Source organism: Lingula anatina, chromosome 4 (genome assembly GCF_051362555.1).
Source record: "Lingula anatina isolate TDL-2025a chromosome 4, LinAna3.0, whole genome shotgun sequence".
Classification (NCBI taxonomy): Eukaryota; Metazoa; Brachiopoda; class Lingulata; order Lingulida; family Lingulidae; genus Lingula; species Lingula anatina.
Genome location: NC_141770.1, coordinates 19,258,259 through 19,281,246, shown reverse-complemented (window position 1 = coordinate 19,281,246; position 22,988 = coordinate 19,258,259). Strand labels below are relative to the sequence as shown.

General features: G+C 39.8%; 1 protein-coding gene across 3 annotated transcripts in view; it reads right to left on the bottom strand.

The window, feature by feature from the left end:
- Positions 1–272: 272 nt before the first annotated feature.
- LOC106176978 (chitin synthase chs-2) overlaps positions 273–22,988 on the bottom strand; it is a 39,335-nt gene continuing 16,619 nt past the window's right edge. For all 3 annotated transcript variants that reach the window (XM_087010493.1, XM_013559579.2, XM_013559581.2), the window contains exons 8-30: positions 22,739–22,856; positions 22,367–22,438; positions 21,625–21,763; positions 21,108–21,333; positions 17,640–17,804; positions 17,215–17,357; positions 16,684–16,876; positions 16,187–16,242; positions 15,736–15,885; positions 15,232–15,343; positions 12,313–12,438; positions 10,165–10,757; positions 9,069–9,288; positions 8,640–8,786; positions 6,799–7,916; positions 5,972–6,265; positions 5,690–5,769; positions 5,368–5,470; positions 4,875–5,028; positions 4,359–4,556; positions 3,920–4,055; positions 3,507–3,707; positions 273–3,088 (exon numbers count right to left, since the gene is read on the bottom strand). In XM_087010493.1, the coding sequence (XP_086866619.1) occupies positions 915–3,088; positions 3,507–3,707; positions 3,920–4,055; positions 4,359–4,556; positions 4,875–5,028; positions 5,368–5,470; positions 5,690–5,769; positions 5,972–6,265; positions 6,799–7,916; positions 8,640–8,786; positions 9,069–9,288; positions 10,165–10,757; positions 12,313–12,438; positions 15,232–15,343; positions 15,736–15,885; positions 16,187–16,242; positions 16,684–16,876; positions 17,215–17,357; positions 17,640–17,804; positions 21,108–21,333; positions 21,625–21,763; positions 22,367–22,438; positions 22,739–22,856 (6,918 nt within the window). In that variant the 3' untranslated portion in view covers positions 273–914. The remainder of the gene's footprint in view (positions 3,089–3,506; positions 3,708–3,919; positions 4,056–4,358; positions 4,557–4,874; positions 5,029–5,367; positions 5,471–5,689; positions 5,770–5,971; positions 6,266–6,798; positions 7,917–8,639; positions 8,787–9,068; positions 9,289–10,164; positions 10,758–12,312; positions 12,439–15,231; positions 15,344–15,735; positions 15,886–16,186; positions 16,243–16,683; positions 16,877–17,214; positions 17,358–17,639; positions 17,805–21,107; positions 21,334–21,624; positions 21,764–22,366; positions 22,439–22,738; positions 22,857–22,988) is intronic.

Below are 22,988 nucleotides of genomic sequence, written 5' to 3'. Positions count from 1 at the left end.
GAGTCGACTTAAAAACGTTTAAAATGACACTCCAATATAATGACATCTAAGACGTTGCACTTTTAAAACCGAGGATTTTAACGGCAACCACGAGTTTCAGTTTGTAAATGTTCTTTTTTAACGTACTGCAAAAATTCTTTTAAGAATTTTTGCAGTACGTTGATATAAAAAATATCAGCAAAAGACAAAAGTCTGAGTTCTCTCCAACTCCTTTCTCAGCGCCATCCTTTAAAATATTTGTTAATAGGAAGAAAAAAGTAAACACGATATCATAAAAATTAACTGCTCTTTATTTGAAACAGCCGTCACCCTTAACATCACAAAGCTGAGTAACTAGACTTTTTATTTCTTTTTTAATAAGTTACCCCGTCGTCGTCATTTGGTTGAGACAGGTTCCCTCCCTCAAGTTTCTGGAATACCTCATGACAATGGGGATTGGGACTCTTTGACAGAGACATGTCGCTCCTAATCGGGATCCCTACTCATACATCCGTTAACATTGCTTTTTTTCTGAGATTCTATTTCCTCCACTCCTAACTGTTCCTTTCACACTTAACGCTATAATACAATTCACATAAATATCAAGCACACAATTTAATGAAGCCCTACAAATGTAGCTACATCTTTCCCTTCGGCTTATTATAAATAATTCCCGAATTCCCGAGCGTAAATAAAGTAAAAATGCATCCTAATGTTTGTTTAGTTCACAGACCTTGGCACATGCAGATTCACTGAAAGCAGAAGCATGGCAAAACCAGCTACATTTATAGGACCTCAAAATTCACACAAAGTTAGTTTTGTAAATTATTGCAGATTTAATTGACATTGTCCTGCATTGGCAATGATAAATTGTTCCCAAAAGTTTTTCAAAAAAGATTTTTACCTAATGGTTAGAAAAGAATGTGTTCACAAAATTAATTTTTATCCCAAACGTCGTGGACAGGACGTCGCCTGCGTCTGTCTGCAATTTCTCTCCTCAGAGTACGGAATAATTCATTTCCCTCTTCCTTTTCTCCTGCACCGCCACCATTTTTGTTAAGATATACTGGACCATAATCATGGCCTATATTAATAACATGTGTATTAGGAGCAACGTCTCTCTCATTCAAATGCAAATCTCTTTGAAGCTTGGTTAAGCGCGTCATGAAAGCTTTCTTCAACGTGTCGCCACCTAGTGGGTGCATCCTTGTGGGACGGCGTCCTCCCAATGCGTTGGAAATTTCATGCTTCTTAAGCTGCGTCAGGCGCATGCGTAGATTCTCCTGTAACTGGTTGGGGATCTCCCGTGTCGCATTGGTATCTGCCGTCCTGTCCGTGTTCATGGTGGCGAGAGACTCGTATATGGTATCATTATCAACCGTCTCGTCTGGCACCGCCTCGTGTTTGATGCCCTTGATTTTCTGAAGCTCTTTACTAATCCGTATAGCTTCTTGGACGTCTGTGGTGTAGCTGTCCCTCCCCGTGCCAAACACTCTCACCTCCGTGATGGCGATCAGATGTAGCAAGGTTCCCCATCGATGAACGATCATAGCAACAAACTGGAGAATCAAGATCAAGGCGAAGAGAGCCAAGAAGGCAAGACCCAGGGGCTCAAACTTCTCCACTCCGCCATCAGCTCTAGGCAGTTGGATATAAATCACGTCCTTGAGCTCCTCTTGGAGCACCTGCAACTGGAAGATGATGATGATCCACAAGAAGTTCAGCATGAAGAAAGCAAAGACGACGTTATCACGCAGTGATTTCAAATCCAAAGCCAGTTTCTTCTCGTGTTCTTTATCAGCATTGATGGGGAAGAGGTATTTCTTGATGAACTGCCGCCAGAACTGGACTTCTTTGGACGTGATGTTCGAAATGGGTCCATCTCCAAAGGCGGGGTCATACATCCAACACGTGTCCTCCATAGCGTCTTTGATAACCTCGTGTTCGTGTTCGCTGGATGGACTCAGATGGTCGTGTTTCTGGCTGTGTGGACTGAGATGATTGAGATGGTGACTCTCTGGAATCTGGATACTAATGGCGTCCGTGACCCCTGCTCCTTTTTTCTTAGAGAGCATGCGCTCCAGTGGAAGGTGTGGGTCGGGATCGTACATGTCGTCCAAGGGGTCGGTGTCGCTGTCAAAAGTCGGCAGCCCAGCTTTACGGTCCTGTTCTTTGCGCATTCTCTCCGGGAGCTTCTCCAGTGTCTGGTTAAGTTTTATGAGAAGTTTTTCCATCTGGGTCTGCTGGGCTGGTTGACCGCTTTGCCTTGTGCTTCCTATCATCTGCAGATAGAAGTCTTTGACGTCCTCCATGATCTGAGTCAGTCCCAGCCAGGCGAAAAGACCCGAGTTCTTTTTCTTCTTCTGCTTCTCTTCCTCTTCTCTCTTCTTCCGTTCTTCGTCCGCGATTTTCTGGCGACGCTTACTTAGCACCTCACGTGTTCCCCACGAGATGTTGTTCAGGTTGCACAGGCCGTAAATCGTGAGCACGAGGTAGCCGGCGGGAATACACAGGAAGTACAGGGGACCCGGGATGATGCACGCAAACTCCTGCGGATGGAAGAACGCTGCGAGCAAGAAGAACGCCGCCAACAGTGTTATGAAAACTACGCTGGGCGACGTGAACGACTCCTGTACACCGTTAATTATGGTACCGACAATGACAACCATCATGATGACACTATACAACGCACTAAGGATACTAGCTACCGCTAGCTGGGTCTTGGTGCGCGTGAACAGGCAAATTAGGATAAAGAAGAACGGCGGACCGAGAGAAAGAGCGTAGGACTGCCACAGGTTCGTCTTGAGTACAGCGTTGAAGGCACCAGCGATGGTCATCATAACAGTGGCTGGACCAAGGACAGTGGACACCAGCAAGAAGAACTGGTACAACATGTACAGGTGGCTGATGTTATCGTTGACTATGACGGTGTTCTTGTAATCCTGCAGCAGATCCACGATGTTGGCCATTGTTGAGGGAGCCCACCGTTTTCTTTGCTGGAAGAACTCGTTGAAGGTTTCAGGGCAATGGGTTAAGGCGTCGGCGGCGGCACAATACTCGATACGGTATCCTTGCTGTAGGAGTAACGTACACAGCCAACGATCTTCACCTGGAATTATGATATAAACAGTATTAATATTCATGAATTTAGGGTTCGTTATTCACTTTTTCCCTCTTTCCTTACTTGTTTTGCTTTATTAATAAGATCATAATGCACGTTGTAATTATGAGTTGAACATTTATTCTTTGAAATAAAATCATAATGCATATCTTAAAAAAAGGCTCAACCTCCTATTTGAAACATACATCTCAGGCCAAATATCCCGTCACTCCGGTGTCACAGGAAAGGCAGTTCGCTACGTATGGTAGTCTATTTCCATTTTTTTTACAGTTGATATTTGCCCCATACACTGACCCTGATATTTTTGGATAACCCTAACCTGCACTAAGTCTTTGGTACCCAGCGCTTGAATTTCTGACGCTACCATTCCTGCCACACCGGTCCCCAGTGCTAGAGGGAGACTTACCCTGATCAAACTGCACGAAATGCTGAGCCTCCGAGGCCCGCGTGGCGTACTGTCTCATCACATTGTCGTCCATGATGGCGGAACCACGGAACAGACTGAAACATCCGGGAGCACAGAGGACGCAGCCGTAGATGTGTTCTGCAGCCTTCTGAAGCCAATGACCAATGGCATACTCGAACTGCTGGAACCACACTATGGGGCCTGGGGGAGAAAAAACACGAACAGAGATTAACTTCGCTGATTTGATTCTAGTGCCATAAATGATTATTGCTACTGACCATTTGTTTATGACTCAAAGGAAATTAGTAGATACTTAAACAAGTCCTTGGTTTAATATTTTGATTGATGAGAGGTCGTTATTTAAATGAAAACAGTGTAAGTTGAAAGTTATTTGATTCAGCTCGTGCACACACCTTGTCCGACAGGATGAATACGTCCGCAAGCCGCTCCGACCTTCTTGTTCTTCTTCAGTCTGTCCATCAGTAAGCGGACAGCGTCCGATTTGAAGTCCACGTCTCCGTCCAGGGTCAGCAAGAACGTGTTCTCGGCCTGAATACAAAAAACAGTGTGTTCTGTTGAATATGTCTTCGATAATGAATGTATTTGTCACTTGTGTTGATAATTATTTTTCATTCTCAATGCTGCTGATCTCAGTTAACCGAGCGTCTCAAAATGCGTTTTCAGGTTAAAAAAAAAAAAAAAAAAAAAAAAACAATGTGACAGTCACTCATAAATAGAGCACAGTTTTAGTTACCGTCTCTCACCAACAGGTGGTGCCACTAATCACATATGTTAAAACTGGGCACCCTCTCTTATGGGTAGATTCTACTATCGCTTAAATGCTTTGCTTACAGCAATGTGAAGAGATTCGTCGTAGTCGTCAAAGATGTCCGTCTTCGTGTAGTGCTGGTTCTTGTGAGAGCGTCTCAAAGCTTTACTCTCCCACGTGCCGCGTTTCCCCTTCTTCTTGTTCTTTCCCTTCTGGCTGGTCAAGTACTGCTCACGCTTGGCCATCAGGTTGAAACCCAACAGGTAGTACATGTACATCACCTGAAAAAGTACATAAACATGATAACGAGGAACGGGCTAGTAGGCAGGGGGGTACGGCTTGCGGTAGAGAGAACCGCCCTGTTAGACTAAAAAAGAGTCCACTCTGAATCAAATTTTTTTCCAATTATAATGCGATTTCTCCATTTGGGACAACTAATGGGCCAACCACTTCTACTTTTTCGTAGATAAAATAACACACACTCTGAGGAATCCATGATGTTGTCAAAATACATAAACGGAAATAAAGAAACTAATATTTCAGACATTTCACCGAACAGTTTGCCTTAATGTATTTTACTTGTGGAGGAGTTTCCTAACCTGAGACCATCTCTTCCTGTGCCTGATTCTGTTCTTATCCTTCATGTGGACGTTCAGCTTGGTTCCTCCAGGCAGCGACCAGACCAGTTTACCGCCGTACGGTGTTGGCATCTTCTCTGGAGGGTGGAGACTGATCACGGACTCGTGCACAGAGCTGGAAGAGAACAACATATGGATTGACGGTTTTCTATCTTATTGACCGAAAAAACACATTATTCGGTTTGTTACTGTTGTTCTGAATGGGTTTTAAGGCATATTTTATCTTAAGACGAAGCAAACGATGAAAAGATGATATAGAGTCAGACCTACGCCTTGCTAGGTCTGTAGCTCAGTCGACAGCTCACCGACTGCACTGTGTATAGTGATGTAACAGTGAGTACACCAAGTCACCACGTGACACCCATGGTACTACGATAAGGCGTTTAAGTCACTTGGTAGGCATGCGTCACCAAATAGGTGTGTCAGTTGCAGTTACAGAATCCCCTCTGCTTACCTGGCAGCTTGGTCAATGACCTCGATAAATGCGCGCACGAAGTCGTTGGGCACAGTGTCATCATTGTCGTTCATTTCCATGGAGTCGTCGAACAGAATGTGAGCTATAAACAGAAATCACACGCCATATTGAAATTATCTTAAATCTAACTTGTTTATTTAGGTTGAAAAATAATGTTGAGCAAGCTTAAACTACCTTCATGTTCCATACATAAATGAAGGGATTTGAGCCCTATAACTTTTGGTAAAAGATTAAGAAAAAACAAAGCCAAATTAATGCAGTTTCGGTGCATTAATTTGGCCATGTCGTCGGCCATGCTTACTTTCAAACTCGTAGAAGTCAGGGTCTCTCACTCCGAAATATTCCTGAGCATTCTTACGGGCACACTGGTCAAAGTCCATTCTATAATAATAATAATAATAATAATAATAATAATAATAATAATAGTCAAAGAAATGAAAGAATTTAAGTAAAACAGTGTAAATTTAGAGATTAAGAGAAAAGAAAATTTAACAAAAAAGCTTTTTTCACTTTTTTACTCCTTTCGTCTTTCGTTAAGTTAACAACCTAATCCAATGTATATGTCTGTACTGCTCTATAGTACCTAAAAACGGATTTCAGCAACTGCGTCATCTCATTTCGGGTTTCGTGCCACATTGTCGCGCATGCGTAGATCTTAGGAACGACGCCGTCATCGGTGATCTTGTACTTGTCTTCCAAGTCCTCGGTGCTCGTACCACGAGAGGTCAAAGTTGAAGTTCCATCCATGGTTGTTCCAGTTTCGATATACTCAAAATGGCCGTCACCAACCGAGATCATGTCTTTATCTCGCCGACGTCTGTTCAGCATCAGGGACTGTTCTATCAAGGCGCCACAGTAGAATGGTAAAACGAAAAGCCTGGAAAAGAGTAAATTTGGTTAATAACGTGGGTTGTTTTAGGGTATTTACAACAATACCATTTGAACAATCCGGACAGTACCTTGGGAGGAGTGACAGCTGCCCATCCCCAGAGATTTTTTGAAAAACATTTGTTGGATCTTTATGAAGTGTTCATCTTTTCCTATTTTTACAGTCCACCAGAAGCCTGTTGATTTTCCTGCAGTATGTGTCATGACGTGTACCAGAGATGGTACAAATAACCTGCTTATACAGTGTATGTACTGTAGGCGTTTAGTGGTTTAGATTTTATCATAGCCTACGGCCCGAGATGTTCTGTGTAAGAACGCGGTTCACCTAGATACAAGAAGTGCATTTTCATAAGGAATTATCTTGTTATGATAATTTATATAAATTTAAAGAAAGCAACCGGCTTTGTCAAACCAAGATTATTCAGGACACGAAACTAATGCAGAAGTAAAACAGAATTGGGAGTGCGAGAAACCTGCGTTTACAAAAAGTTATCACCAATGTAAAAGGTGCAGAACAAATACCTTTCCGACTTGGCCAGACGCTCGGACTGTGGGAACCAGATGTGGCAGGCAATCATCAGCTCCGACACCCACCAGAGGAAGAAGCAGCCAAAGTGGAGATAGAGCATCTGTCCTCCAGCCTCGGGGCAGGACCACGTGTACAGGCCGTCGGTCAGGTAGTTGGAGATGAACTCCAGTTTACACTGCAGGTACAGGATCACAAAGGTGACTGGCGTGGACAGCATCAGTGGAGCGGAAAAGCTGACTCTCTGCATGCACAACTTGCAGGCCAGACGAGCAAAGTAGTAGCAGATGAACGTACCCACGGCCTGAGCGATGAAGGGGGCGAGCGTCTCAAGGGCGTGGCGCGAGGAACCGGCGAAATAGGCCGTCAGGACAGTTTGATCCGTGACGTTGGCGGTGTCACCGGGGACGACCCTCTGGCCGTCTTCTTCCTGGAATTGTTCGATCTCCCACTCTGCATAAGGCTTGTAGAAAGACACGACATCGTCCCTGATGTGAACCTCCAGCTTAAAGCCGCCGTTGTTAATGGCGAGGAGAAGGTAGGCGAACGCAATGGTCAAACAGGACTTCCACACGGAAATGATCACGGTAGACTTTTCTCTCACGCCATGAAGAGAAGCGCGGAATTTCCTCAACGGGATTGACAGCCTGCCAATCTTCCTATCACGGTCAGCGAAATTCTCCCACCAGGAGATAGACACCAAGATAAGAGCAACTGGCACCTCCCATCCACAATACGTGAAGGCGAACTTGTCTTCATCCGGCTTGTCGCGGCTGAACACATTGGTTTCACTGTTATTACCATTCACAATATTATGTAGTTCAAGTCCGATGTCTGACGGGTCGCGGTAGGAGAAGCCGGTCAGGATGATAATGGCGATTGCGGCGAGCTGCAGCAACGGGGCTATAATCATCAGCACACGCATGCAGATAGACTGCACTTTGCTGGTATCCTTCCGTCTGTTGGTCGGCTTGCCAAAACATAGGCCAAGGAGTCCAGGCATTGTGCATACTGCTGCCATTATCATCAGTCCACGGATCATGTCCATTGTAGGAAGAACTCTGAACAGGAGAAGGCAAAGTCCGAAGGAATGGAGTGCCTCAATGGTGAGAATCTGGAATTAAAAAAGAATAATAGATTAAAGATATTGATAATAATGTTGTTTAATTCTTTTATTTTTGTTCTCTTTCTTTCCCTCTTTCTTCATTTGTGGTGTATAAATTCCCACTGTTGTCGACAGTGTCGTCGGCAATTTTTTGTTTCGTTTGTTTGTGTTGTTTGTCATGTTTACTTTGTGTTGTCTCGTCTTGGTGTGAGTGGCGCCCTCATATGTTGGATGATTGGTGTTCTGTTGAGTGGAAATAAAACGTCACCATGTATTGTCATGGTTGGAACACGCCTAGTACTGTACGCGAATGAGTGGAGGCAGCATTGTTATGTATGTATTTAGTTATTTTATATATGTGTTTTATTGTAATTTCTTTATTGTGATATTTGTATTAAGTTGAAATTTATATTTGTTTATTCTGTTACTTTCATTTGTTTTATTTGTTTCAATTATTTCAGTTCACCGTCATCAGTTTGTGTCAAGACGTGTGTAAATAAATGTTTATACCTCCACCGGAAAATTATGTTTTTGTATTCGCAACACCCACGGAAACGCCGAATGATATGTGCACATTTCTAAAAGATAATGTAGGAAAGGACAATTCCGACATAAATACAACCAATACTAGGAGAGCGGAAGGCATTATGTTTAAAATAAAAGAAAGAAATGGAAACAATCGTAGTGGGCAGTTAATTTCGTTAGTTAATTGGGTTGCTGAATACAACTTACCACGATAAGTGTTTTCGGTTTTGGCCAAGGTTGGCTTCCAAACATTGCTTTGAAGATGAACGTGACAAATGACAGGATATATGGTATACACACGCAGACGATCAGCAGCGTTATCCTTGTGTTCCGGTCATCTAATTCGTCGTATGTCTAAAAAAGAATGCAAAATTTAACAGCAACTGGAAAAAGAAGTTACAACTTTCACTGAGAAAAAACAAAACAAGCAGAAACATTTCAGTCGCTAAATCAAAATATACAAAATGCCTATTCTAAAAATAGAACATACAAAATGTCACCAAAAGATATTAAAAAGAACCAAACATATCAATTCAAATGTCCAGCAAAGGCATAGGTTCTGTACACTAACGCCATCTATATGGCATTGTGCAGTGCTGCCCTCTACAGGTGACACTTTTATAATACACCACTTACAATGCCGCCGTCCCACATGTGGGAGTCACCAAGATTCGTCGTCAATAAAGTCCCCGATGTGAGCAAGAGAATGGTGAGCTTGCTGACCACGGCCGTCCCCAGCACCACCAAGAAGATAAAGATGTACATGAACACTTTGATGACCTTCAATACGATCTCAAAGTTCTCGCTGGCGCTCTGGCGTTCTCTTGGAATGCTTTGGAACACGTCCCACTGGTCTCTGTAAGATGTAATGTAATCCACATGATAATGGTCATAGAAATTAAATCATTTTAACTGGATTTCATTTACCTTTTTTTTTCATAACAAGTTCTCAGTTACTCAATTAGCAAATTTAGCCCGTCTCCTGGCGGTTAGTTTCGGCTTTAGTGACAAAAATCGATTGTATATATAAGGTCCGTAAGATGTTTACATTTAGGATGTGTTTAATATGCTACCGATAATACGACTTTTTACCGAAAAGCTGAGAACATTCTACGCAAAATGGGATACACTTTTATCATATTACTACCTATAGTTACACCCATTTGAAAAGGAAATTTGCTGTGAAATATTTATGGTTAATATTGTTATTGCTTACTTATAGAGAAAATTTACTTAAATCAGTGTTGTGAATTTCTGTCATACTCTCTGCATGGCTTACCATAGTTTTAATTTGTACTCGGGTGCTTTTCTGTGTTTGTAATACAAAGTACAACAAGTCCGAACATCAAAATTTTGTCAATTATGAGTATGTCAAGTGAAAGTGGGTTTGTTCATCACATGAAGGCCTGATTTAAACAGTTATGACGGAAATTTGCAACAGCGCATACCTGCGGTGAAGTCAAGGGCGTACATTACCTTAATATCTACATAAAAACAAACGCGCCGTTGAGCGCCATTTCAGGATTTTCAATAGCATAATATCATTCATCTATTCACGAAGAGAATGTAAAGATAGAAAGGCGTATCACACGAAATGCTAATTAGGAACTCAAAAGATAGATAATGTTACACAATGCCCTACCTTCTGGATCAGGTGATAATTAAGATAGAAATATAGATATGGGGTAATAACTAAATCACGTGTAAATTCGTGTGTGCTACATTGACTTACTCATTAAGATCTTCATCCTCGTAAAACGTTGCTGTTTCTTCAAAAATACTGTCAATTTCTCCCCTCTCAGATTTAGGATCTAGCCGGACTTTAGACGGCTGGTTAGGGAGAGTGTCACCGAGCCCACTGTCAAGAGTCGAGCTCCTCTTGTTAGCGTTTTCAAGGGAGCGACTTTTGCGATCTAAACTTTTCCCTGTCGCCGTGGACCCGATGCTCCTCACCTCTCCGTCCAAAATGGCGCGCTTCATGCTGTCAGCCGAGTAACCCTTTTCAAGAGTCGTCGAGCGTCGTCTGTTGTCTTCCAGCGATGTACTGCGCGACGGGTGGTTGAGGTTTCCCGTCGTGTTACTTCGAGGAAGTTTTGCATTGGAGTTCTTTGAATTGACAGAAATATTATCCAAAATGGAAGCTCTGGATATTTTATCAGCACTGGAGGAGCGAGAGGGTTTCTCGAGGGATGACGAGGGCCGTGACGTCCTCTCACCAGGCGGCGTGGGCGCCGCGCGCTTTTTGGCGGCCTCCTCACGTTGCATTCTTTCTCGTTCTTGTCTTTCTTTTTCTAGTCGTTCCTTTTCTTTCCTTGCATCCTCCGCCTGGAAAAAAGGAGTGAAATATAGAACAGATCCGTCACCCCTGACTTTCTGAGTGGTATCTGATGGTTCTGCGCCCGATTCACTGTAAGCTTTAAAGCTGATAATTTCTACTTTCCATAATTAACAATACATCCACTTTGCATCTGATGAGATAACCAGATTATCTATGTACAGCATAATTAAATAAACTGCCACGCTTTTGTACCTTACTGAAGAGTTAACAGCCAGGCTCTGTGTCATCACATATGCCTCCCCTGTTAAAAAGTCATTAATATGCCTTAGCTGGGGTAAAGACCGCTGTTAATACCTCATTAGTATGCGAACGTCACTTAAGGGTTTCTCTGTCATATTGATCACGTGACAGATGTGTGGGACACACTGGGGTCTCTGTCTTAAACACAGTCTACTTGTTTCGCAATGACCATGACTGGCCAATTTATTATTGTACACAATAAAATGTGTATAGATTTACTTCCTCAACACCCTTGGTTAACATTGTGGACGTGGTAGCGTCGGGCTAATGACACGCAGTGTCACGTACATAACGCGTTTTCGTTTATGTAACAAATTCTCACATTCATCAGAAAACCAATTTTCACCGACTCACCTCAGAAATCTACAGCATAAAACACTGCTATGTGACGCTAATGGAAGAGGGTCACTCAAAAAAACGGTGACGCTTAGTTTGACTAAATAGCCTTGATCAGACGCAAGTCATAAGTATGAACAAAATGAAACAACATGGTGCCTTACCGATACCGCATCCATGGTAACCTTACACACTGAGACGAATTTCGTTTTATGATGTTAAACTGCGTCGTGATATGTTTTGTTATTATAATAAATACATCTGTGGGATAACCTTAAAGCTGGGTTAAATCCCATTGCAATCATTACACCTATTAAGGTGACTTTTTCAAGCTAATCACGTGTGGTCGCACGCCTATATCAGATGGAAAATGCCGATATATGATGAAATTCCAGGCCTGTCGACTAACATGGAGATTTCATTTACATACAGGAGTTACATAAATTATAACAAGCGACATATTTTTTTCTAAAAGTAATATCGTAGGAGAAGGGAAAATGGTATTTTTCGAAACTGCCCTTGAACTGTCTACTTTTAAGGTGACAAATATATGTAAATCACACGCATAGGGGTTGTTTTTGATTTTTCCAAACATCCTCTGAACTATAAACTTGCATAATTTTCAGAGTAGTATACCCGTTTCTTTGAGCTAGAATTGGTAAACTAGGTTTATGTGTAACTGAAACATATCCTTTTCAGAGAAAATAGAATACATTTTTACCTGATATTATAATACTGAATATCAGTACAGTATAACATATAATCCAGTTTTATATACAGTATTCAACATCGAGATCAAGGCATCAACACGGCGTATTAAATATATTAAAAACAAAAAACCTAAATATTAAAATAATGCAGAACACACATGTCAACAATCATCTACCCTTTATATGTCTAAGGTAACGCAAAATATATTAAGTATAGAGCAGTAAAAGTGGCCATATTGTGCCATGTTTCCCTTACCTTCTTGAGACGTTCCTTCTCCTTGCGCGCCAGGTAGCCTCTGATGTGTTTCTGTACTTCGATCGTCATCTTGACCTTTTTTAGTGACTCGTCCAATTTCTCAACAAGCCAGTCTTTCATGAATACCTACAGTGAAACAATAGACGCCATTATTATTGTTGTCCTATTCCGTCAGTAATGTCAGAAGACACGCGCCCTAATGAAACCCAGCACGAACGCAGAAGACGTTTCTTCTGCAGTTTGGTCTTCGTCAGTATCATCCACGGTCGGGGCCTTTGTGCGTATAGACAAAGCCAAATCATGGGTTTGCGAGTACTTATGTTATATATCCATGTTCCTTTACCCGCACGCCAAAATTTGGGCCAGACGAGGGAATAGTGGCGGTTTGCACAGCGCCATAACATGCATGGAGCAGATGCTTCCGATTGGTACGCTGTGCACTGCAGACACGAAGCCAACATTGCTAAATACATTCATCCTCAAAACAGACGACTGAAAATTTGGAAGAAACTACATGTACTGTGAATGTATTTATGTTTTACTTTAAAGCGATATGTTTTGTGTTTGGAGATCACTGCAGAGGAAATACAGATTCATGAATGAACCATGATGTCACCAGTCATCGAACAGTTCTCCCTTTCTTAGTCTTGCCTTTATCTGTTATAGGCACCGCCTTAATGATAGACTCAGTCACCGTGTGACTGGCGACCAGTGTGAGTTGGTATACTTTCCCCTCGTTCTCTGCGTCACAGGGCATACTTATTGCCATACTTACATGGTTATTGTCCGATCTCGGGATTATATGATAATCTTAAGAGAAATTAAAGTTATAAAATTATGGCACAGAGGTGTCGGGGAACCAGATTGGTATAAAGACGAGATGGCAGAAGCAGGGCCCGTGTCACTCATGCTAAATAGCTATTAGCAGTTTTTTATTTAACTTCTGACTTGCAAAAACTTATATCAGTGAATAAATGAACATTGAAATAAATACGTTAACAGACACATTTTGCAGGCTCTCTACACTACTATTCTTACATATATGCATATACAAAATACACCAATATTAGGTGGAAAATTGAAAGACAAGCAAATGTCGAACTGCTTATATCCAGGAGGTCATTGTGCACAGTTTCCAATCTAGCTATTTAGCTGAATGGTGATAATTTAATTAACTCGTTGGACTTGTACTCGCGTTATTATAATTGGCACTAATAACGTCAGCAGGGACCGGACCAGATAGGGGTAGTGGAATAACCTGTGCGAGCGCCCTGTGAGAACTATTTTCTGTGCCATGGTAAAATTTGCAGAATCTGCGCCATTAAATTCCTGGGTTTGTGACTATTGTGACGGTCTATGAGTTGACACAGTGCTTCCATTGTGGTACCGTAACTATTTATTTTCCTGACCTTATTTGTCAGATGCCTGGTAGGAAAGTACTAAACCAAAATACCACTAGTTCTACTGATAACATCAAGAATGCTAAGATACAACTTGGACGATGCCTGCGCTTTACCACTTCAAAATGTTTTAATATTTATTATTTATCATTAATTGTTATCAAAAGTTATCAAAATAACAGTGACAAATAGATATGGCACAACAATGGATGTTTCTCTTTGAATGGTCTGCAAAAAAAAAACAAAAAAACAAAAAAAACAACAATATATGACGAAACGTTTTTAGAACAATTTCATGAAATCCAGACATTTTTTTATATATTTAATTATCAAGTTCGCTAGAAAGATTATAAAAAGTCACCCCGAGTGCGCATATAGCATTTTGACCGAAGCTGTACGCCGTGGGGAGCATCAAAAAAGAACGCGAAGGAGCTGATAAAAATAGTTTCTTGTTTGGTTTGAAAGGGACACTGAAAAAATCCACTGCTTATCAACTCTCAAACTCTTCCTCAAGAAAACAATAAAGGGTTATTTTGCGTTTCCGTGCTTGAGGACATTAGTGGGACTCATATCATTACACTCCAATTATAAGAAAACAATAACATTGTCAAAGTAGCAATTCTCAAAGATAAGTTGCATATATATTCAATGTATTTTGAGATAGGTCGAATATTAGTTTTCTATCATGAATAATATTACATAAAAAGCCACGCAGTCTACATATGATGATTCTGAATTTCAAGTTATTGTGGACGGTCTATTCATAGTGCTGAGTTGGTGTTAACTAAAGTGTTGTTTTTATCCACATGCATGCGGATAATTACATACCATGCTTTATTTCATAACTAACGTAATCTAATAGATAGTATATTACTGTGATTGTCTTTTTGTTTTTATTAAAAGAAAGAGAAAGTGACCAAACATTAATAAAACTCATCAGCAGAGCCTACGCTTCTCTCTAAACCATGTCTAAGAAGCATAACAGAAGTCTAGCTGTAATTATCTACATGTCTATGAAGCATAACAGAAGTCTAGCTGTAACTATTCACATGAATGAGAACTAGAACAGTAGTATAACTGTAATTATCTACATGTCTAAGAAGTATAACAATTGTCTAGTTGTAACTATCTACATGTCTAAGATGTATAACAGTAGTCTAGCTGTAATTATCTACATGTCTGAAAGGTATAATGGAAGTATAGCTGTAAATTTCTACAGGTCTAGGAAGTATAACAGTAGTCTAGCTGGAAGTATCTACATGTCTGAGAGGTATAATGGAAGTGTAGCTGTAAATTTCTACAGGTCTAAGAAGTATAACAGTAAAGCTGGAAGTATCCACATGCCCGAGAGCTATAACATTAGCTTAGCTGTAACTATCCAAATTGTCTAAGAAGTATAACAGTAGCTGTAACTTTCCACATGTCTAAGAAGTGTAACAGTAGCTGTAACTATCCACATGTCTAAGAAATATAGTAGTCTATAACAGTTTAGCTGTATCTATATTTGTCTGTGTCTTACCTTAGACTTTCCCAGTATATAGCCGTCTGTGCTCACGGCGTCCAGGATGGTCTTGCAGTGGCGAGGGCGTGGCTCCACGGGGGTCTTGCCCTCGAAAGCTATGGCCTTATACCTGAGAGGGAGAATGAAAATTGGATAGGGTTATTTTTAATTAAATAGAAAACGTTACAAGACAGTCTTTATAAATTCGTATCGGTCTGACACCTCTGTCAGTGACAGATTTGTTAGCAAATGCATATGTTGTTTTCAAAATATCAAAACAATGTTACCTGGTTTCACGTTTAAGAAAAAAAAATAAACACGATAAATACATTAATATCAATTCGTCAATGTGTATCACGTTCTGTTTGCAAATCAATGAGCTGGCAGTCTATTATTTATTTTTCAATCGTATTGTATATAATTCTTTATTAGTAAAAAATGATGAAATTAGTTTTCGCATCCTTATGTGGTTAGTATTTTTTTAAAAAGAAATCTCAGTTTAAGCACTCAAACAAAACTTACTTTTCCAGGAAATCTGCGAAGATTATTCGCACTGGGTAGCCGTTCTTCCTAATCCTGGCGATCTCGACCAGGCCGTTATAGCGCAGCTGGTTAATCACCATGTCGCTCTGAAACTTGTCTGGTTGGCGCTGGTTGTTGGATTTGATACATCTGAAGGAGAAATTCAATTTTTATTGAGTTTTTTTTTGTAAGTGTTATTTATACTTCAGGACTCATTAAGATTCTGTTTTTTAAATTCACCGATACAAAAACAGAAGTAAAGAAAAACACTTATGGACTTCGATTTTGTGTTGATGTTACATTTACATTTTCCAGTATCGATGAGGTCATGTTTTCCTGTAATCTTAATGTTTTTATCCAGTTCTATTTACCATTTCATCATAGAAGGGCTTTGCTATTTTATATGCTAACAGAAGCCTACAAATATGTAAACGAAAAGAAAATTGTGTACCTCACGAACCACGGGTTGGCAGCGGAAACTTTTTTCATCAGCTCTCCAAGAGACATCTAAAAGATGTGAAAATACAATTACAGAACGCGATTTCAAAGTATGTCAAGGTCAAATCATGAATTTATTAACCATTCCAAGACATAATGTGTAGAAACTTCAACGCACTAATTTTTGAACGTTTATTTTCCCTTTTTACGCTAAACGCAATGTACACACACTTTTTGTATATACAGTATATGACTGACGAGTCACGTCTTTATTCACAGCGATATTTCTAGGAAACTGATACTTGATATTTATCATACAGTGGATAAAATCTGAACTATACAGAAAGCTATCAAAAGGAGAATTAGTCAACAAATATTTTGGGGAAATAGTTTGAATTTGTAGATTTCTTTACACAACAGTTTGTTATCATCAAACGCTTTCTCGAAAGCTCTGCTAAAATCTCTGTCATTGTTATTCATTTAGTTCAACAGTTAAGTAGTTTGGATTACCTTAAACTGCGCGGCCACCGTCTGCGTCTTTCGTAGAGTGTCGTACTTGGGATTTCCCTTCTCCACGATAGATCTGAACGACTGGTAGTGCGTGATTTCCTGGGCAGTTTTCTTGGAAAGGTTCTCAGATCGACGTTTCTGGGACAGTATGGGGCTGTTTGGGGAACGCACCAGGTGCTTTGTGCTCAAAGACCTGAGGTACAGAACGAACGACAGGTGAAAAAGATTTTCAAATTATTGCTTCAAATTTGAAATTTCATCTGAATTCTTTAATTTTAAATGTAATATTTCTCCTTATGTTCATTGAGCGTGTCGATCTTATCTTAATGTTAGAATTCCTGTGTGGCACAAGTTATTCTTCAATGTGTTCAAATTGTCATTACAATAACATAAAGCCAAAAAATTAAACTTCCAGTCACAAAACTATTTCTTTCATATGCTGTTTTTTTGTGAAATGTCACTTGTTTAACCAAAACATACGATGTGTGAGTTAATCATCCTCAATGACTTTTCTTGATTTAAAAGACATACCTTGAAACGCCATCTGGCGAATTGAGATCCACGCTAAAGAGCTCTCTGATCAGTTCGATCTCGCTGTCTTGAAGGCATTTCACCAGCACGGCACCAAGTCGATCTCGGTTTTTCTCCATGAATTGTTTGGCGTTGTATATCACCTAAAATGACCCAGTTAACATTTTTTACACTTTCACCTTTGTTGACGAAACCAAAATTTCTAAAATATTTTAATCTAAACTCTTTTGGAAACTACCGATGATATACTTTCAACATATTAATCTTTTTAACAACAAATATAGAATTAACAATTTTAAGCCCCTTTTAAACACGATATTTGCGAAACAAGACACTAAAGCTATCAAATTAAAAACAGGAACTTTCCAAAATGCACACCTATTCGAAGTTTTATTGAAATTGACGCCATATGGCAGACGACTTACATCTGCGGCGTAATGCGTGATGGCGAAGGCGGTGTCACTGCCCGGAGCGCTGACGTAGGCCTTGTTGTCCTTCAGGTTACTGTTCAGCTTCTGGACCAGGCTCATGTCAGTGGACTGCGGGAACTTTGTCTCCTCGTCCAGCAAGTCGAAAAAGCCGCGGTATTTCTTAAAGGAGAAAAGGGAATGATATTAACTTTTATGTGAGGTACATGACAAAATGGATTAAATACATTTGTTTTTTATTTTCAGCCTTGTTTGTGGTTCTTTTCTTTCATAATCATGCAAACATTAAGTTGGCTCCACACACTTTGGGGCGAAATAAGTGAGTGAAGGATAACCACAAAACTGGACATATCATAACTACTGCCATTACGTACTTGCATTATCAACGAGTCAAAAATTTCTACGACTTCACCCTACAAGTAAATGTCAAAGAAAGTCGAAAAATCTGAGAGTACAAGTATAGAAACAGTACAGAGAGGCGAGTGACGGCACGGTCAGTCGAGAAAGTCACCAGTACGAATTAACGTGTGGATAATGGGTGCAAGCAATATGTTATATTATGTTAGGATAATATGACGCTCTTGATGGCGCGGGGCACGCACGCGCTGTTTTCTTCAGTGTATTAAAGACAGTCTTCGTTAGTTCTTCCTCGAATGAGAATATTGCATTTCACATGGAAGCAATATATGAAAAATAAATCATTGTCGAAAGTGAATTGAGTCATGGGCAGGCGTTGCTCTTAAAGGGCATGATGTGCTACAGTGTACTAATTTCTGCGCATTGTTTTATATTTAACACATCTAAAACAATCAACATACTCAGTAATGAGGACACGGCATACAATTCTATTTAAAATATCTCATCCTAGCCTTTTATTTAGAGTTTTTATTTACTTATATAAAGATTTCTAGTATAGCCTGGAAGTATGCAAGTAAATGTTCATTCATATTCTTTTTTGTTCGGACTTTGCAATAAAGCTTCCTTTTCTGTTCATGCGCAGTGATGCTTCAGTCACTGGCGAATAAATCACATGGCAAATAACTTAATAACTGACAAGCTTCGTTAATCTTTTACTCTTTTCTTAAGCATTCAGCCTGAAATATCCAATCACAGTCAAAACTTTTAACACCAAGACTAAAACCACATCGTCTAAAAATAATTACAAAAACACGTAGGCCTATATTTTATAACTTTGATAATCAAATTGGCTTCTTTAGCAAATATTTCAAGAAACTCTGTACAAAAGTAAATCTGTTGGTTACGGTGTTTATTATGGGGGTGCTATTGTAACAACTAAGAACTTTATCATAAATCTTCTAGCTGGTTATGACGGAGATTCTTCGATGAACTTTTCTCAAGAGTGCAAGAGGGCGCCATGCATTAGCAGAGACAATGGATATTTTAACCCGTTCACTTTATTCAACACACTTAAAGAGTGTTTTTATTCTTTACAGTTGTAAGCAGGGTAGTATAGGTAGAGCACATCTGTTTCCATTATCGAATACAAGACCAGATTTATGGACGCTCGCCGCGTTATGGTGTCAAACTCAACATGAACGCCTTTTATATGTATACTTTGATATTTTGTGGCTTGTTTTAAGTCCGTCAACACCTGACATTCAGGTGACAAACAGCGCAAAGCCCTGTTTTTGCCCCGAGATGGCATGACTTGATAAAAAAGACCCAACCGCAACCGTCTGAGATGAGAAAGTAATGGCATTTTATATGTCTTAAAGTTTACATCGTGTGGGTGCTGTGACTGGTTAGACATCTTTTTGATAGCTTTGCTAAAAATGCACATTGATAACGATTTCGTGAAATGAAAAGTTCCTTTCTTTATAAATTTTGAGCGCACTTTTCCTGGAAAATCTAGCATTTGTCTTTGCCCAGCATTTGTCCAGTTCGGTCAGGAATTCCAGTTAAAACCTATATTTGAAGTGTGCAAAATACTGCCTAATCACAGGACTACGGAAGAGATGCTTCGGCTTTTGTGTTATTCTTTATTTTATTCACGTTTCCATTAGACAGATTTCTATTTAGTTCCGGATTTTTCTGTAGGGTACACACATATTCATATAATACGGCCTTAAAATGCAATAATTTAAACATTTAAATGTTCAGTCAAATCGTGATGGTTGAGGACATGGTTTATTTGTCTGTGCGTCAAATAAATTTATTACTTTTCAATGGCTCTCATGTATGAGTATTCTGTCCCGTCGGCCCTTTTGAAATCAGGTCCTATTCTCTTGTTATGAACATTAATGAAAACACATGCATAATTAAAGCAGTATAATGTTGTAAACCGTTTACGATACTGTTACATCACAAGCGCCCCCTCTGTGTTTCATTTTTTTGTATATATATTTATTTGCAACATTCGCCATAACCCCCCCCCCCCCCCCCCCTCCGCGTCCCTGTTGCCGTGGCTGTGTTGCAAGAGTGCACAAGTATGTATATTTCATTGCTACTTTAACATACGTGTTGTGGTCTCGGATGACTTATGTTGACCATAAAGTAAAGTGTTTCCGTTTGATATCAAAGAACATATAGGGACGTCGCCATGATACTAGTCACAGAGCCTTAACACTTCAATCGAGTCCCAACACGCGTCACAAGCTGACTGAAGAGAAAAAAAGTTGCACCGTGTCATGACCCATATTATTTCCGTCTAGATAAACACCAAAGTTGTGAGAGACGACAAAACGTATTTTAAGATTGCATTTTAAAGAAAAAAACACAGTTTCAGCTCAAACTGTCACAAATACCCTAAATGCCAAAGGCTAAAGACTTTCACAAATTCATACGAATAGAGTAATAGTATAATTACAATTATTAGTAAGACGCCATCACCGTCGAAGTACATGTCGTACTATTACAATGCCTATTGTGATGTTGTTGTGAAGCCGATGCCATATATCCTGTCCAATGTCAGTTTAGTCATTTAGATACAATATCCCGTCTGTGGAAGCTTATTAGTAAGCATGACGCAACTTCAAACAGATTTACTGGCTGCGCCTAGCCTGTGGAACGACACTATTAACATTGGTTTATTTGTTGAAAAAAAATTACAGAGGGAAAAGTAGTGTGTTACGGTACACTTCGCCAGACAGACCTGTTTGAGCAAAGTTTCCATTATATGTGGTTTATTAAGTTGGAATATACCAAAATAACATATAATCGCGTGACAAATCGGTATGATGGTTGTAAGCCAATTCTTGTATTATATATCAAAAACCGTCATTGGCGATTATAAAATTGTGTGTTACTTTTCACTTAGAAGATCGGAATTTTAAATGAGTATTTCTGAAAGAAAACAAGCAAAAAAGAAAAGAGTGAGTAAAATCAGCTAAAAACCTGGATCTACATGTACATGGACATTTGATATATGCAAAACGTAAACTCGAAGACCTATAATAATATCTACGTCATGTGTTTTGAGTACGTCACGTATGACGTCACACTTACCTCCATAAAGAGGTTAAGTACATTCTCGTTGTTCTTAAATTCAATAGTAGTCCAGTCTACGCCGTCGTCTTCGTAGTCTTTCTGTTCTTGGACAAAGATGTAGTTGTTGAAGTGGAACTGTAGCTGCTCGTTCGCCACGTTGATGCAGAGTTGTTCGAAACTGTTAGTTTTAAAGTTTTCAAAACCAGATATATCTAGTATACCCATGGTGGGGCCTTTGTCGTTTCTGAAAAAGAAAAATGAAATTGACAGATATTAAAAAATGAGTCTTGGTGACAGATGCTGTTAATTACGACAAACCAATTGCAGTAAAATGTGGCAAGGTAAACGTATGCTGAAAAGCAAAAACTGTAAAACAGACTTATTGTGAATGTGCTTTTGCAACTTTTCTTTTAGAGTTCGTTGCAATCTTTGCATAATCAATCCATTCACAAATCTGAGTTCGACTGTGTGTTTCTCATTTGAATAAGAATCTTCAAAAACAGCCAATTACTTCTGAGGTCTATAATTGCCTCACCTTTGTTCTTTGGCTGGCTGCAATTGATGGTTGATCTGTGCGACAATCCACCCGAACAGACGCTCGTACAGCGCCTTGGCCAAAGCGTCTCGTCCGTCATTGGCCTGATGTTTGTTCTTCAAACTTACGACATCCTCTCCTGTATGGACAAAACAGCAAGTGATAAACACCAGTTTTGTATGATTATAATTAATATGAAAGGAAAATCTACTGCCACCCCAAATTTGTAGTCGTCTATGCTATTAGTGATGCACTTGGAGATATAGACCTTGTGTTATTATATTTTATTTTAGGCTTCGTTCACATGAAAAATCTTTTTTTTTTAAATCTGTTTTCTATGCGCGGTATCTTGTGATCACGGTCTATGCCCTGAATACCCCGCGGCGTAATTACTGGCAGCGCGAGCCAGTTACTTCCAAAGCTGTAATTAATTCTCGGCTGCGCTCGGAGTGATCGCAAGATACCGCGAATAGAAAATAGATTTTTAGAGAATAGTTTTTCATGTGAACAGTCTTATTTTATCTAAGGCATTTAATCAAGCAATAGTAAAATATATTTGAAAAGATAACCTCCTTTTTTAACCTAAGTAAAGTTTTGGAAAAATTAACATTATGTCTTAACGTGATAGTAATGCTCTCAATTTTACGAGTCTTTCAATAATGTACTTTTTGACTTTAGCCCGAGCAAATAAAGAACTTGGAGGGCACGCGTTCAAAACGGTTCAATCACACGACCAGAATACCTGATATGCGGGAAATGTTGGAAATCAAAGCTTTCGTCAGTTCTCTCTCGTTCACACCCAACAGATCAGCGGCTGAAAAATAGTATAATACAGAATGTTATCAATGCGATTAAGTAGAATGGCAGTTCATTGATGACATGTATTTTCTACGTGTGGGTCTGCAGTAGGTCTGCACTGTACAGTTATTTCTAATAATTTCATACTTAATTTTCTGATGATACAGTCTAAAACTATTCAGGTATTAATTATAAAGCAGTGCGCCTAAATCGCAAAATGTGGCTTATGCTAGCTAGAAAACTTGTTAAAACCAGAATAAAAGATAATTTTTAGCATAAAAAAGATTTACACGTGAAGATAAGTATGGATATTTACCTATGTCCAGAGGAGCCTCATCTTCAATGTAAACGCCGTCCGTGTCCTCATCATCCACGAACTCAATATTGGAGATGTGCAACACTGTGGACAGCAAGGTGAAGATTGTCGCGATGTCCTGAACAGAAAACCATACATGTTACTTGAAGTGCCACGTTTAGCTTCCATATTTTGTGAAGAGAATTGAATGGAAAGCTATTGACCCTCTGAAATGCACAGCTGGTGGTGTGCGATGCAATTGAGAATAGAC